Here is an 18,189-nt window from a genome sequence, read left to right as displayed (position 1 = left end):
CAAGTCTCCATTAAAAAACAAAACAAAAGGTACATTAGAAAGTAAAGCTATTCAAGCAAGAATAGAGTGCCTGCACATTAATTTGCTATAACAAGGACATAGGGAAAATATGAAAGGTCCTTGTTAGTATGCCTAGCTAACTGCTAGCCCTGGTTTAAGGAACTGAAGAAGAGATGTAAAGAGGTTGGTCTATAAGTGAAATTTTAACAACATATTCACCAAAGAACAACTTAATTCTCAAAGCTTCCAATAACATAGTACATTCTTTTTGCCCAGTGATGGCACAATATGAATGTGGATGGGGTACTGAGTGTTACAGCAGAGGACATGCCTACAGATAAATGTATGTGTGCGTGTGGAGGGGGGCAGGGAGGGGGGAGAGAGCTCCCTATTTTCCAGTCACACTCTGAATTGATGGTTTATAAGCCAATAGGCTCTTTTACATTTATTTCTTTAAAATACTTCACTTCCTTTCTTCGTATAATTACCAACATTGTTTCTGACATAGATAGTTTAAGATTTCAGGAGGCACCTTTTTTTAATTGCATAGAAATAGAATTATGAAAAAGTGCCGACAAGGCAAAATGAGGAAAGCAGAATCAAATGCTCACCAATTACATTTGTAATTATGTTCTATGAGTTCTGCTAGTTAAAAGGACAATGACATTAGTTTAATAGGTTTTGCAGAAAGAGCATATAGGCATTTGCCAGCATGCATAAAGAACATTAGTACAGGAAAAGAAACAATTCAGGAAGAAAGCTTTTCATGTCACATATTTAGATTTCAAGACAATACAAAACATTAAATTGCTGTAACTACACAGCTATAGCACTCTATTGCAATAAGAAATACAGGATTCCTGGAGAATTCAAGGGACTCTACATCTATATGTTAATTAGTCACGTTTCCTCATTCAAATCAGATATCACACCCCCTCCCCCCCCCCCACACACAACACTCTACTCTGCTCCTTCCCTGCTCCACAATGCAGACACTGCAAACCCTTCCCTGCATTGTTTTCAATCGCAGGCTTTTTATGGTAACACATGTGCCTGATATTGTTCTACTTTGTACAGAAATGAGCACCAGTGCTCCTTGTGGTAACATCTAAGCCCTCATTTTTTCCATTTCATCAAAGGGATACTGACATTTTGCTTCATCTCCAGCGTGCACACATATCCAGAGAACACTTGGGGATGATAATGCCAAGGCAAAGGTATGTACATGACGAGATTGCTGTGCAGCCCCAGGCAAGACGCACGCTGATGCATTTTACAGGGTGGGTGATGCATTCGTGCTGACTCTTTCTTGCCCAGCCCCTCTGTGACTCAGACTGCTCTTCCAGACTGTTTATACGTGGATAGGGACATTCTAACTAGCGCTGCAAATTCTTACTTTGCCGTTTAATTGGTCAGAGAAATAACTTGGCCAACACATGTAGGAAATGATCACCTAGGAAATATGCAGACATTTTATTTTTTTAAGGTTGGTGATGGTAGGGGAAGGATTGTGTCTTTGGTAATTCTCTTTAAATTTGCATTGCTGCAAAGCAAAAGTGTTGTCTTAAATTAAGTAAAGGCCCTAAACCTAGGGGGAATGCATAATTTGTCATCCAAACCAGGGCCATTTTGAGAGCAACAGGGGCACTATAAAAATTTAGTTCTACTAAAGACATAAATTGGCACCCTCCCTGAGAACTGGGACCTGGCGTCATCCCAGCCATAGCCCATGTCTGAGGCCCAGAACTGATGAATATATTGGGGGTGGGGGAGAATTCTCTGTCCGGCAGCGTTATCAAATCTCCTCAGAGAATAAAACCTAAATTCTCAATCTGCAGAATTTCAGGATGTGTGGCAAAGGTGTCTGTGCCACATGTACGATTCATCCACAAAATTATAAACAATAGCAGGCAAGTAACCTTGATCTTTTAAAACTATAAACATATTTGTAACAAAATCACCCTCACTAATTAACAGCATATACACAGTCAAATCTGCAACTTTAAATATAACAATGAAAAAGTACTACACCTCCTCTCTCTGCAACCTGAAGGACCTCATTCAGTCACGTATTTCATATTCACAAGAAATGACTATTTTATAAATAATCAGAAACAACCATAAAAATAATGATTTTACAAGTAACCTCCTTAGCTTCACAAAGGCAACAACGCCACCTTAAAGCTGTGTGAGAGCGTTCAAAGCCTGTATTTATAACTTCTGTGGCAAGGAGATTAAAACGTTTCCTTGAGAGTATAAAGCAAAAATGTCATTCCCTGAGAGAACCAGGGGATGGGAGAACACCCAGGCAGACCTACCTGGGAGAAATACATTTTACGGGAACTGGGCCTGGAACTGATTAGCCCTATATGTAGCGTTGCTGCTCAGCAGGAGTTAACATGCAGATATCACGATAAAATAAAAGCACTATTGAAAATCCTTATGTATTAAAATGATGTAATAAGGATATATATAAATACATAATTTGCAGTCACATATTAAGACAAGAGTTATGTCAACACAGTAAAATATAAAAAACTTAGGAAAGCTAGTACCTTTCCTGATACCCGCGTAGGTACTGGTCAGCCCATTTCTCTTCTTGCGGTGCCGGTAGAGCCAGATGCTGAAGACCATGAGGATGACCCAGCAGGCCGCCCCGAGGCCCGCGATGAAGGCGGGTTGCTTCACCACGTCGGAGATCTGCTGAGCGAGGCTCACCTGGTCCTCGGGTGACACTGGGTTGCCATGAGAATCTGAAAAGCCATCTTCAGATTAATTTGGGTTTAAAACTCAATAAGATAATGAACTCGTAACTTACATAATATAAAACTGCCATCATTATTTTGTTAATGTTTGGACAATAGCTTCCGTTTCTTAATGTGCAACACCAGCATTTTTAGTTAAAATAGTTCATGAGGCCCTAACTGGTTTGGCTCAGTGGATAGAGCAACGGCCTGCAGACTCAAGGGTCCCAGGTTCGATTCCGGTCAAGGGCATGTACTTTGGTTGCGGGCACATACCCAGTAGGGAGTGTGCAGGAGGCAGCTGATCGATATTTCTCTCCCATCAATGTCTCTAACTCTCTATCCCTCTCCCTTACTCTCTCTGTAAAAAAAAAAAAAAAATCAATAAAATATATTTTAAAAACAACAACAATGTTGGATTCTATTTAAAAAAATAGTTCGTGAGATTTTCAGCAAAACTATATTTGTTTTATTTTAATTCAAAACAGATATGATATAATTTTATGGAATTTATTTTGAAACAAAGGCAATGGCACACAATTTCCTTTTATTTTTTTACTCCAGAAAACTCTGTAGCTCATTGCTTAGATTAAGTTTCACAGGAAAGTGCTGAGGTAAACACAAAAGTACAATTGTAAAAAATGAAATACTCTACACAAGTATACAAATAAGGGGTCCCCAATAAGTAAGTATAAAAAAGATATACTTTCTCAGACTTTCATAGGAACCCTCAATTATACGTTCTAAAAAAAGGTAAGTAATTACATTTTATTTCCTGTATAAGGTAGATATTGAAAAAAAAAATACATGCTGTGTCTTCCATCTTTCCCATCGCCACCCACACCCCCCACACCCCCACACCCCCACACAGACTATATTCTGACTCTTAACTGTCTTAGAAACACATTATGTGAACCTATGTTCAGAAGGGGCCTATAAAATTCAGGATTATTAAAAAGCAATGATAAATGAAGATAATGCTACCACTGAACAAACTATAAATAATCTTTCTTTTGAAATAATAACCACCATAAGGAATAGATATAGGAACACTAAATATGGACAGGAATGATCATGTTTTATAAATCAAATTGGCTTATGTTTTCTGACAGCTATTTTGATTAAAAAATTAAAAATTGATGAAATTTATGGCTATTAAAATTTACTTATTTTCTCTTTATGTTTAAACCTACTAAGATATTAATTTTTCGAGTCCACCATTTCATCGGCACACAGAGCCGTCCGGAATTCTGCAGAATACCAGAAGCTGTTGCTCTGTCATCAAAGCAATACCCTACTCTGCTGGCACCGACTGCGGCCAGGCTGGAGGGCGGCCAGTGGGCAGAGTCCCCACTCGGTCTGCAGTGTGAATGCTCTCCCCCCACAACATCTGGTGAAGCAAGAAGGTGTTTGCCCGCTTCTCTACGATGGGGCTTTCTTACGATTGTTATATCATTTGACTCTGAAAATCTTCTGCTATTACAGCCTGCTTTAAAATAGAAACATTGGTTCCATCCCTCAATTTTTGTTGTTCAGAAAAATAATTGGTATAACTCACCATATCTGAGTAACATTTCTCCAACAGAAAACTAAATCCTACAGGGTACCTTTCCTTATTACATATACTGCATTCCAATCAGACACGGTCGGAAAAAGAAGCAGCATTCAATGAATAAGAAAAACAGCCTTTGGAAAATAGCAGCGGCTTCTATGTAAAATGGCTACATTGCTACTTACACGTGTGTGTGGTTTTTATTTATTTTTCTCTCTTGAACAGAATTTCAGATTTTATCCTATGGAGGGTCAAGGCTGGAAAACCTATTTTCACAAGCAGTTACCTGCCTTCAACTGTTTGTTGACTGAAAGTTTTATTTCACGTTCCAGACCCTTTCATCTATGGTCACCCTAAGAGCACTTCATCTTCTGCAAGTTAGCCAAGCAGACCTAGTCTTTCTTCCTAACACACCCTTAGTGTGTGCTGGGCTTGTGGACTCCATGGCTGTTGGTGCAAGGTTAAGGCGGTAGCTGCGGGTTTAAGGGAGACAGCCAGGAGAGGTTCCACGCAGCCAGCCAGATGGGCTTAACAGAATACAATGCGGTGTGACTAGTGGATTAAAACAGCCGCTCTCCCTCTCAGTCTTTGTCTCACGGCAGCTGAGGCTATACTGAGATTCGGAAAAAACCTGGAGCGAGCACATTTACAATTTCAAGCAAACTATTTGTCCCTTAAATCCTATGATTTAAATCTTAAAAATAAAATTCCAATTCATCTTTGAAAACCCAGGACTACAAGTCATATGTTATCAAAATAGGTAAATGACAACAACAATGTATAGGGTTATCACAATGTAACTTATAACTTCAATGTTAATAAGTTAATACTGATAATTCATAAATCTGGGCAACTGTTAGAGTAAAAAAAGTCCATGTTTAAACTGTTTTCCCTCATATCTTATACTAGCAGCCCGTTTGCACGAATATTCATGCAATAGACCTTCATTCACCTGGCTGCCTGCACCAGTTTTCTGCCGGCACCGGGGACCCAGGCCTTGGCTGTGGCCACCGCCTTCTGCCTTCTTTCAGGGTCGGGGCTTGGCCCTGGGCGGTGGCCTTGGGCTCTGCTGCACCCCAGTGTCCCTGCTACAGATCTTAGGAGCTGACCCCCTGGTCATTGCCTGCGATCCGTGCAGGCTCCCCGCTGGTGCCCAAGGCTGGGAAAGCCTCCGCCCGAGGCTTTCCCGGCCTTGGGCTCAGCCACACCCCAACGTCCCTGCAACGGTTTCCTGGTGGGCGTGGCTGGTGGGCATGGCTTGTGGGTGTAGCAAAGGTACGGTCAATTTGCATATTACTCTATTATTAGGTAGGATAACACTGTAGTTTTGCAATAAATGAACCAGAAATAAATCATGAAGCTATTTTCACATAAAAGTTTTATATATCAGCACTGTTTTCAAATGTGCAAAGTGTAAAAGGCAACCCAAAAAGCAAATTCTGGCCCACGGCTGTGGCAGACAGCAAGCCACCCACTAAAGGCGGGAATGGGACTCCCACAGACTGGAGTTGTTGAGAGGCAGTTCCCTAGCCAGTGATTTCTTTTTGTGATGTTCCCATTCATCTATTAGGAATCACGTGGCTGAGTTTTGGGCAGCAGCCACGGGCACCATCTCCAGACCTGCACCATTACACCCTCCCACGAACTGTGTTTCAATACTTCCTTTCTGCTCACCCAGGGTGGGCCTTGGAAGCCTCCCCAGCCATGTATGTTTGGAACGGAGTCGCTCCCCACAGCCTTTGGCTTCAGGTGGACTTCACTGTGTTATGCAACCACAATTCTGCACGTGTGTCTGTTACAGCAGCTAGCATCGTCTTAATGGAACATCAATAACTTTCCAAAGCAAATGGAAAGTTCCTTATGTTTAGCATTAAAGTTTATTCAAAGCCAAATGTTTCTTAATTTTGTTTAGAAATAATTTCTAGGACATCATCAGTATTATCAACATGCAAAAATACTATGTACTTATTTGTTAAGTATAAAGATTCATATATCTGATCCTTTTTCATAATTTAGCAACTGACAAAATATTACTGATGCCTGACTTCTGATCTGGAACAATCTAACACAAAGTTGACATATACTTCTCAGCATCTTTCACAATTTAAATGTCGCCTCTTAATATCTGACCCTCTCCTCTTCCCTTTCCATTTGCAATAGTATTTTGTGGCTGTTTTTGATGTTTGTTTTAGATTATATTGGTAACCACTTCCTAATTTGTATCTTATGTTCATGCCACATTTTCTATAGTGAATTTTTGTAATGAAGGATTCTGTCAGTTTTTTTCCTATTCATCTAACTTTTAAAGCATGCATTTAACTTGATAAATAATTAGCATATAAACATATTCTGATGTACTCTGGCATCTCAATCTATATTTTGTTATAAAAAGCAATCATAATTTTAAATAGACAAAAATTGTAAATATAAATTGCATAATGCTATAAACTTCTAATACCTAGTATAAGCTTTACATGGAAGTTTGTTTTATTTTAATCCAAACAATTGCAATTTCCATGAAGGTGTACATTGTGTCTTGTTTGCTGAGGTACCTTTGGTGCTCAATTAATTGTATTTTTTGACTAGATGAGAAAATTCAACAGGGCAGGATTAGGATCATACTGAATAATGACAGCGTTTTGCTTGGAAAATCATTGAGTGTGCGCTTGGATAAATTTAAGGTTAGTTGTCCTATATATTAAATCCAACACCATTATATTGTAGCTGCATTGCCACATTCCACATTCTATTCAACTTACAATGATGGCTCCCCTACATAAAAATAAACAAATAAGTAAAAAGAAGAAGAGGCCAAAGGACAGAGTGATATACACTCTCCACCGGGATCCGCACCAGCACTTACCTAGTTGGATAAACTGCGGCTCGCTCTTCACCCCTGGCCCAGCCCCCGTGCTGGCCGCCACCTCCACACTGTACCGGACCCCGGGGACCAGAGAGGGAATGACCACAGAGAGTGTGGAACCATCCACCGTTTTGTTTATATGGTAGCGCGTTTCATTGCCCAAACACCAAACCTGTCAGAAGAACACAATGAATGTTAATCTAGTAAATTCTTTAAGTTAATGCAAAGATCAACATAGTATTGTGGTTTTAGATCTAGTCAGAGTTCAGATCTATCATGAACCTAATGCGGGGAATTCCAGAAGTCTATTTTGCCTAGGATCTAGTTCTCAAAAGACTCTTCTAGGCAAACCTAGTAGTGTTAGTAGAATCTTCAAGACCTTTTTAAACTTTCTCAAATACATTGTTTTCCTTTAAGTGTTTTTATAAATATTTTTATTGTTGAAAGAATTACATATGTATCCCCCCTTTTCTCCCCATAGACCCCTTCTAGCACGCCCCCACCACCGACCCCAAACCTTCACCACTCCATTGTCTGTGCCCACGGGTTATGTTTTACGCATACTAGTTCTTTGGTTGATCTCTTCCCACCCACCCCTACCTTCCCTCTAAGATTCGACAGTCTGTCCCATGCTCCTATATCTCTGGATCTATTTTGTTCATAATTTATTTTGTTCATTAGAGTCCACATATGAGTGAGGTCTTGTGATAAAGTGAGTCTGCAACTTTTTGCTTGAAGACACTAGTTGCTATGATAACGTGTGTTTTTAATAAACAACAAGAAATCATTTGCCAGGGGAAAAAAAGTTCCTAGCAAAAAGCTGTGCACATCTCGATGAAGAACAATAACTTATCTACCACCATGCATCATTGGCACTCCTACTGTGGGCGAGGTGTGATACCAGATTACCAGATGTTACAAAATACAGACGAGGGAGAAACTCCAAGTCTAGCACTTTACTTCAACAGTTCTCTGGGATAAAATCACCTGGTGCTATAGCCTTTTCTAAATAACCAAAAACCGAACCAAGCAGCAGTGATTTGAAAAGAGACAGACCTTACCTTACATAAGTATGGTTATTAAGATATAACTAGCCTTAGCTGGGTGGCTCAGTTGGTTGAGCATTGTCCTGTACACCAAAAGGTCGAGGGTTCAATCGCTGGTTGGGGCATGCATGGGAAGCAACTGATGGATATTTCTTTCTCTCCCTCTCTTAAATAATAAAAACATATCCTCAGGTGAGAATTTTATATATATATAAATTTTATATATATAAAATTTTATATATATATAATATATAAAATTCTCACCTGAGGATATGTTTATATATATGTATATATATACATATGTGTATATATATATATATATACATATACATATATATATATATGTGTATATATATATATATATATATACTGAACATAAGAATCATCCCAGGATTTTACTCTGCCTATGATATGTTATAACTATTAACAATGAGAGAAAATTAGCACACTGATCTTGTAGTTAATGTGAATATGAATTAGTCTTTGATAAAATATTGGATTATAAAGAATAACATCTGACATGAAAGAAAAATGTTCTTATAAGAAAATTATTACATATCTCATTAACTTTGATAATGGCATTTGTTATAGGAAATTATTTTCAGGAAATAAAGATTTCTGCTCTAGACTATAATTTGAATTTCACACTAAAGGATTACTTATTCATAGGGTAATCTTTGGCAATGTCCAAAGATATGGGTATGGTGCATGACAGTACATGAATTCAGTTTCCATAAGAAAATGATCTATGAAGTAGTAAAACATGCCCTATGTTCTTTATGAAGCAAGATGTGGGATTAGCTTCAAGTAGACTATTGTCTAATAGGAAATGGGATTTAAAATAAATCTAAGAATATCAGTGTCCTCTATCATGAGGGCACTAACCTTTACTTTATCTTTGAAAGTTAATATTATTTTAATATAGCTTCAATGCATAACACCAGCGAATGGTCAGAATCTATACCAGGATCTGACCATTCGGAAATAAAGAGTCCTTTGTGATTTTTTCCTCCCAATTACATTACACAGCTGAACCAAAGCCACAGACCGATTTTGTACCAGTCAATCAGGTTCAGAAAGGCATTTTATTATTTTAAATTGACCGTGAAGTTAAGTGAAATCCACTCTTTCGAATTTCTTCAGGAGAGAAATGAGTTCTGACTCTTAGGGGAAAATGCCTACATTACACAATTTTGCTGGAGAGCTGAGACATCACCTCATTTTAAATCCTTAAAAGTCTTCATAACAGTTTATTTTTCTAGAATGAACTACAGAATCCTGACACTCCCGGTATTAAAATAACCTTGAAACTCACAAGAAGGCACTTGAAACTGTCGAGACTGTTACATTTTAATGATACAATTACCCTAGAAGATCTAATTTAAAATATTTAAGAAATCACTTGCCAAAAAAGAAGTTCCTTGCAAAAAGTCTTGAGAAAGAACAACAACTTATCTACCATCATCCAGCATTTGCATTTATGTATTTAAGTATTTTAAATACTTTGGGAAAGTTGCCCCTTTAAGTACACAAACTTTCAGTTTATATTTTTAAAAAATAATTTAAAAATAAAATATTATACCTAAAATTAAGCTCAGTATATATGGTTATTGTGCAAATCATTTGCTACTCCAAAGAACATTTGTTGTCTTTATTTGGGCCTTAACAAAGAGCACACAGCATAAACATTCGGAAAGGTCTACCAAGATAAAATGCAAGAGCCCCATTAGACCTACTGAATCAGAATTTCTGAGCATGGTAGCCAGGCATCTATATTTAAAAAATAAGCCACAGTGATTCTGATGTTAGCATGTAATTACCTGTATAAGGTAAATGTGTTTACCTTCTTAACATCAGTTTCATATCAACAGATACAGTATAAAATATTTAGATATGAGATAATCTACTAGTAATTAGAAAAATACTCAGGCATCATAGAAATTTTAAGCAGGGTCTAGAGAAATAAATTTTTTCTACTTAAAATTTTTCTAGTATGTAGTGTATTTACATAAGTGTTGAAAAAATACACATAAATATCTTTTCTATTGTGATTGTCCTGATTCTAATTCATTTATCGTAACTCATTTAAATATCCCATAATACAAAACAGATTCATTGATAGGATAAATGCCATGTTCCTAACTTAGTTTTTATTCTTCCTTGGCATACTTAATATATATTTTCACAAAGTGATTTTATATAAAGCTCTCTAAATACAGAGAGTAGAGAGGACGACTTCACAGGAAAAAGTAATTATTCAGAATCATTAGATTAAATCCCTTGACACTATATCACATTAAAAAATTCATTTAAACATACAGAAATTTATATTTGAATTTCCTCTGAGACATGAAATATTGCTTAGAAACTAAAACAATAATTACAGATAAAAATGATTTTCATGTACAGTAAATATTTATCTTAGTTCCAAAGTTCTAAGCTTTCAAGCATACATACTAAAAAAAAAAAAAAAAAAAGAAGACCATATTTGATAGAATGTGAACCCACAGCCAATTCTATAGGGCAACCTATACAACATATATTTAAGTTATTTTTAGGGCAAAAAAAATAGCATTTCATTGGTTGTTTATGTGCTATTACATCAACTTAAATATTATGAGATGAAGTAGATTCTCTCTTTTAAATTAATGTTTTTCAAATAGTTTAAGAATTAGTATTCCACAATTACTGAATAAACAGAAAAATGTTTTTAAACAATTTTTACATACTGTATGCAGACCAGCAGATGGCGCCAAATATCCATGCACAATGCAACCAAGGTTTCTTTTCCTTTTCTTTGTAGGGGAAGGGGGGTATCCATCAGTAAATTACTACGTAGGGATTACCTTGTACTCTTGGACCATTCCATTTTGAGTGTCTTCTGGAGGAGGCTGCCAACTAACAAGAATTGCAGTTCCATTTCCATCATTCTTTGATACAGTTACACTTTGAGGTGGGGCACTGGGTGCTATTAAATTGTTTCAAAAAGTGAATATATTATCAGTGGCATTAGAGGACATTAAAAACAGGCACTTAAAATATACAGTCAAATAATAACTATATAAAATTTATATCAATATATGCACATGTTTTAAAGAGGCTTCTCATCCCAAACTAGGTATTTCTCAATATTACTAATGCATTGTTACTGTGAATGTTTCACAACCAACATTACAGAGATTATCTCCACAAAAATTCCAAGAGAAATCCCTATTTTTTTATCGTGCTACCTTAGTCTCATGTTCTCTATAAAAGTTTAACAAGTATGAAGATGAATGCATCATCCATGATATTAACTATATTCTATCGTTTATATATTCAAAGTAATAAAGACATTTTAGGAAATGTTCTGGAGAATAGTTGTGACATGTAACCTTTGATCTTTACATAAATATTAATTTGTAATTTCCAGTTATAGGGTGGCCAATCATACCAGTTTGTCTAGAACTGAAGGGTTTCCAGGGACATGAGTCATAAGTATAAAATGCTAACCCTGGAAAGTCCTGGGCAAACCAAGACATTACTCACCTTATTTACAAGTCATTACTCAAGATAACATTTAATAAATGAACGGCAAATAATGCAAAGGCAAGCAAATTGAAGACATTTCCATCTTTAAATGTGAATTTTATTTCTGAACGATTAAATATATCTACATAGGACATTAAGCAATACAATGTTCCACATTTGCACATTTTTCTATAGGCCTCTATTAAAGCAATTTATAATAGTTCTAATTAAACAAATTCTATTAGCAAAATATAATGTTCAATATAAAAAGAAAGTTAATAATGTCACTATTAACATAGAAAATTTTCAATCATGTTAATAAAAGCCTAACAAATGTACTGTGCAACACATAGAAATCACACACTTCATTATAGTTACCTTCTTCCAGGGTTTTAGCAAATTTAATTTCACTGTCTGCTCCTTGAAATTCATTAAAAAAAGGACGAGCCTTAATTTCATAGTTGACTCCCTTTTTGAGATCAGGGATAACCACACTATTTTTGGTTGGCGTTCTCACTTCAAAAACTAACCACTCCGATTCCCCATGGTTGGCTCCAGATGGCCGATAAAGAATTTTATATCCTTGAATATACTGAGACTGTTGGTCCACCTATTAAAATGACAAATAAAAATGTAATCATTAATATCTTTCTGTTGGTTTATTAGAAAATTATGAAAATTGGGCTTCATTCTGTGGTTTTCAAATTTACACAAAGCAGAAAACTAAAAACAGATAACTATCTTTTGTAATGTGTTTCATTTTTCACCTTAATGTATAAATTAGGTATTAATGTTGATACTTCATGCAGAAATGTAAGTCATCAAAGAACTTCTGTGACAATATCTGGAAAGATGTCTCTCAGTGTTCAGGGGGATGAGGAAAAATGTGTTTATCTACTTTCTAATTTTTAAAGCCTAATTAATGCTTAATGTAGAACTATTTATAAGTTAAAAAATATGACCATCCCATCACAAGTTTTATCTTCATGATTAATACTCTGTGTCTTCCCTCTAAGACTGATAAAGTCCATTATTGCAGCATAATAGATAATATACACAAAAATAAACTTTTCTCTGTTTAAAGCCAGTTTACAGATACCATCATAAAAAGATTACATTATAAAGTTATTGGTGGAGTGAGCAACACACACACACACACACACACACACACACACACACACACTAGGGGCCTGGTGCATGAAATTTGTGCACAGAGGGAGGTTCCCTCAGCCCAGCCTTCACCCAGATTTGGTTTTGATTGGTCGGTTTCTATGCCAGTCAGTGTCTCCAGGCCTATCTCTGGGCCTGATCAGAGAGGCGGGGCAGATCAGCAGCCCCTGTGGAGGCCTGAAGAGAAACAGAGGCGTGGCTGCTGGCGAAGACCAGAGAGAAAGAGAGAGGCAACAGCTGATCAACAGCTGCCACAGAGGCTGTGAATCAGACCCTGGGATATGTCTGACTGCCTGTTTAGGCCAGATCCCTGTGGGCAGTCGGACATCCCTCTTGTAATCTGGGACCACTGGCTCCTAACTGCTCATCTGCCTGCCTGCCTGATCGCCCCTAACTACCTCTCCCTGCCTGCCTGATTGCCCCTAACTGCCCTCCCCTGCCAGCCTGATCTCGCCCCCAACTGCCCTCCCCTGACAGCCTGATCTTGCCCCCAACAGCCCTCCCTTGCCAGCCTGATCTTGCTCTCAACTGCTCTCCCCTGCCAGCCTGATCGCCCCTAACTGCCTCTGCCTGCTTGATCCCCCCCTAACTGCCCTCCCCTGCTGGCCTGATCTCACCCACAGATGCCCTCCTCTGCAGGCCTGATCTCACCCCCAACTGCCCTTCCCGTCTGGCCAATTTGGTTCTGATTGGTCGGTTTCTATGCCAGTCAGCGTCAAAAGCTCTGCCTCATAGGCAGCCATTGGCTCATCACAGTTCACCCAGATTTGGTTCTGATTGATCAGTTTCTATGCCACTCAGTGTCTCTGGACCTATCTCTGGGCCTGATCAGAGAGGGGGCGCTGATCAGCAGGCCCTGTGGAGGCCTGGAGAGAAACAGAGGTGTAGCTGCTGGTGAAGCCCGGAGAGAAAGAAAGAAGCAACAGCTGATCAACAGCTGCCACGGAGGCTGCGAATCAGACCCTGCCTCTCTCTGGGCCTGATCCGCAGCCCCCTCAGCAACCCAGCACTGACTGCAGGACTGACTTCTGATGTTCAGTCGAGCCTTTGGCCAGTCATTACAGACCTTGGGTTTGTATATAATATAAACATATGTGTGTATATACATAAATTAACTATCTGTTGTATTTTTTCCACATAATAATTTCCCAGAGGTCACCTGCATATTAAAACCATGATCAAATACTGCAACAACAACAACTCACTGTCCAGTGAACTTCGATTGAAGAGGAAGAGAGGATGGTTGGGTTGTGGAGGTGCAGTACAACATCTCCCAGTTCCCTCTGGACCTGCTTGTGATCCACCCCTTGACTTGTTGGGGGAACATCTGCAAAAACCCAAGAATACTGTGTCAGATCTTACACAATGTCACCGACTTGAGTGAAAACTCGGTGAAACAATCCTCTCATTCATTTCAACTCTCAGAAAAGAAGAATCATTGTGACTGGGAAGCCAACCTGTGATACAGAATAAAATAGGAACAAAGTGACCTTTTTATTAGGAGGATAGGGAGGCACATAGATGATAGATGTAGATGATAGATGATAGATGTAGATGTAGATATAGGTAGGCAAAGGTAACAGTGGCAAGCAGCAGTATTTCAGAGCTCCTCTTATCAGGTAATGCTTGTTTTCTCTGAAACTGAGCAGCCTAGTTAGTGCAATCCCCACTCAGTTTGTTATAAACTTCTGTAGTTACCCTAACTATGTAAGAAAGAAAGAGCCTGAAATTGCAACACCATAGGTGGGTAATGTAAAGAATGGAGATAATAAGTGAAAAGCAAGCACAAAAAAGAAGTTAGACACCTTACATCTTGTAAGAAGAACCTGGATGTCTCCCAAATTAGGTGATTAAGTTAGTGGCTATGATGGAGGAATACAGAAGCCACCAGTAAAGTAAGATAGGATAGGATAGGATAGGATAGGATAGGATAGGATAGGATAGGATAGGATAGGATAGGATAGGATAGGATGGGACAGGACAGAATAGGATAGGATAGGGTAGAATAGAATAGGGTAGAATAGAGTAGAGTAGCATAAATCTGATGAACAAAAGGTACTTATATTTAACTGATGATAGTTTGGTTTAGTTTAATTATAGTGCCACTGCAAAGAAGGTTTAACAACAAGTTTTTAATCTGAAGTACACCAACATTTTAGAAAGGAGACCAAGAACATAGTAAAAAATAGTGTTCATTTATGCTGCATTTTTTTTCCAACAAGAAAGGATTGTTTTTTTAATCTTTATTGTTGAAAGTATTACCATATGTCCCTTTTTCCCCCATTGAGCTCTTCTAGCCCACCTCCTTCCCCCCACCCCAGGCTTTCACCACCCTATTGTCAGTGTCCATGGGTTATGCATATATGCATACAAGTTTTTTGGCTAATCTCTTCCTACCCACCCAACCTCCCTTGCCTTTCCTCTGAGGTACAACAGTCTGTTCACTGCTTCTATGTCTCTGGATCTATTTTGTTCATTAGATTCCACATATGAGTGAGAGCATATGATACTTGTATTTCTCTGACTGGCTTATTTCCCTTAGCATAATACCCTCCAGGTCCAACCATACTGTTGCAAATGGTAAGAGGTTTTGTTTTTTGTTTTTTATTGCTGCATATTATTCCATTGTGTAAATGTACCACTGTCTTTCTATCCACTCATCTGCTGAAGGGCACTTGGGCTGTTTCCAAATCTTAGCTATTGTAAATTGTGTGCTATGAACATAGGGGTGCATATATCCTTTCTGATTGGTGTTTCAGGTTTCTTAGAAATATATTTCTAGAAGTGGGGTCAAATGGGAGTTCCATTTTTAGTTTTTTGAGGAAACTCCATACTGTTTCCACAGTGGCTGCACCAGTCTGCATTCCCACCAGCAGAGAACTATGGTTGCCTTTTCTCCACATCCTCGCCAACATTTGTCCTTTGTTGAGTATAGCCATCTGACAGGTGTGAGGTGATACCTCAGTGTCCTTCTAATTTGCATCTCTCAGATGATTAGTGACTGAGAATTTTTTCATGTCTCTTGACCTTTGGTCTGTCCTCTTTGTTGATGTGTCTACTTATAGGTCCTTTGCCCATTTTTTAATTGGGTTGTTTGTCTCTCTTTTGTTAAGTTGTATGAGTTCCCTGTATATTTTGGAAATTAAGCCCTTATTGGACGTATCATTGGCAAATATGTTTTCCTATGCAGTGGGATCTCTTGTCATTTTGTTGATGATTTCTTTTGCTGTGCAGAAGTTTTTTATTTTGATGTAGTCCTACTTATTTATTTTCTCTTTTGTTTCCTTTGCCCTGGGAGGTGTATCCATAAACACATTGCTATGTGAGATGCCTGAGATTTTGATGCCTATGGCTTCCCCTAAGCTTTTTATGGTTTCACGTCTTACATTTAAGTATTTTATCCATTTTGAGTTTACTCTCGTGTATAGTGTAAGTTGGTGGTCTAGTTTCATTTTCTTTTGCATGTACCTGTCCAATTTTTCCAACAACATTTATTGAAGAGACTCTCCTTCCTCCATTGCATGCTCTTGCCTCCTTCGTCAAATTTTAATTGAGCAAAATGGCTTGAAGGAAAGGTTTTGTTAAACTTAATAAAGTTATTATTAAATAAAAATAGCCATTTCTATAGAGATGTTCTAAATACATAGAACATCTCTATAGAAACATATAGATGTTTTGCTTTGTTTATAATAGCTAAAGAGAACACTGGTGAAAAAGAGGAGAAAATAAAGTTTTGTTTTGCATCCCAGAATTCTCCGAAGAATATTGTATGTAGCACATATATTCTAGATTACTTGCCATCTATAAACAACAGACACAGCATTTTTAGTTTTCTGAATGATTAAATACTTTCAAAGAGCTTACTGTATAGATGGCAAAACATGGATGGAAAACGAGGCTAGTGAGTATCTTTGAAGGAGTCCAGGGAAGACAGGCAGATGGGAGAGAAGACTGACCACGCCCTGTCCAACACTGATAAATAATACCCCGAATAAATGGTCCTTCTCACCATGGAAAACAGTAGGGAGTTTCCTCAAAAAATTAAAAATGGAACTCCCATTTGACCCCGTGATTCCACTTCTAGGAATATATCCTAAGAGACCCAAAACACCAGTCAGAAAGAATATATGTACCCCTATGTTCATAGCAGCAAAGTTACTGGGACTATAAACTGAGAAAAATACTGAGATGATTTTTGTTTTTCATACTTTATCCTACCTTAGAATATCTTTGGCTAATACTGGTCCTCAGGCTGCCTATGATCACAGCCTGTAGACAGAAAGCACTTGGTTGTCAGTGCTCCATCTCAGGCATATTCCATGCCCTACTGTCTCATTTGCTCCTGTAATGTCAGCTCTCTCCAATCTCCAGGGTAAGACTAAATTACTTGGAATGAGACAGACTTGGGCTTGCATCCCAACTCAACAACTTTACCGCTACCTACCGCTGCGAAGATTTTGGGACTTCACATATCTTCTTCACACGGTAAGGTGACGCTGACGAGCCACTTCTGAGGACTGCATTTGGTAAGGCATGTAAAGTCCTTTCTTTGAGTGCAGGGATCTCTACATACAGAGTGTGCTCATTAAACATGGGTTGAGTTAAAATGATTTAGTGTATGGGAAAGACACATTATTTCAGCATCTGAACATATTCTCCCATATGTAAGCTCCATCCTCAGGGATCCTTCTGCCTTGTAGGAAGTATCTTTAAACAGGTACATAAACCCGTTTAAAGGGTTTAACTACTATGATTTAATTGCAATCCTTCATTTCTCTAGTTTGAGATAAACCTGTCAATTAATACCTTATTGGAAATGACTAAATTTCCTGGCCTAGTATAACCATTTTGACAACAGCAGTGTAGAATATTATTTTAGAAAATTTCCCAATAGAGAAACAAAAATGGAAAATATTGTCTAATAAGGTAATATTGAGAAGTTCACAAATTGGTCCATTATTGTTCTTGTTCTCCTCTGCCACCTGGAAGAAATATATTATAATGTAAATGGTCCTTCCCAATATTCAGAATTACAGTTGGAGGAAATCTCCAATATGATTCTATCCAACTCCTTCCCCAATATGGGAACATACACACTCTCTGAGGGGAGAGTATTCAGGCCCACTTCGTTATGTATGGTTAAGGTTTCTTATCATCTATACCATATCTATTCTGCACATCCGGTGTTTTTGTACATATTCCTTAAAAAATAAGGATCATAAATACTGTGTGGACAGGATGCGAAGATGAACAATAGCAGAAACATGGCAACAACTACCCTCCCCCAGCAATGACCACCACCAC

At 38.0% G+C, this 18,189-nt stretch overlaps 1 protein-coding gene across 1 annotated transcript in view; it reads right to left on the bottom strand.

Moving 5' to 3' along the window:
* The window catches only part of ROBO1 (roundabout guidance receptor 1), a 449,233-nt gene that overhangs the window by 54,538 nt on the left and 376,506 nt on the right, over positions 1–18,189 (bottom strand). Inside the window, exons 14-18 of the mRNA XM_008152276.3 lie at positions 14,091–14,212; positions 12,094–12,325; positions 11,052–11,173; positions 7,160–7,331; positions 2,556–2,753 (exon numbers count right to left, since the gene is read on the bottom strand). Of these exons, the coding sequence (XP_008150498.2) occupies positions 2,556–2,753; positions 7,160–7,331; positions 11,052–11,173; positions 12,094–12,325; positions 14,091–14,212 (846 nt within the window). The remainder of the gene's footprint in view (positions 1–2,555; positions 2,754–7,159; positions 7,332–11,051; positions 11,174–12,093; positions 12,326–14,090; positions 14,213–18,189) is intronic.

This window comes from Eptesicus fuscus, chromosome 3, assembly GCF_027574615.1.
Source record: "Eptesicus fuscus isolate TK198812 chromosome 3, DD_ASM_mEF_20220401, whole genome shotgun sequence".
NCBI classification, from domain to species: domain Eukaryota; kingdom Metazoa; phylum Chordata; class Mammalia; order Chiroptera; family Vespertilionidae; genus Eptesicus; species Eptesicus fuscus.
This window is presented reverse-complemented; position numbering and strand designations above follow the sequence as displayed.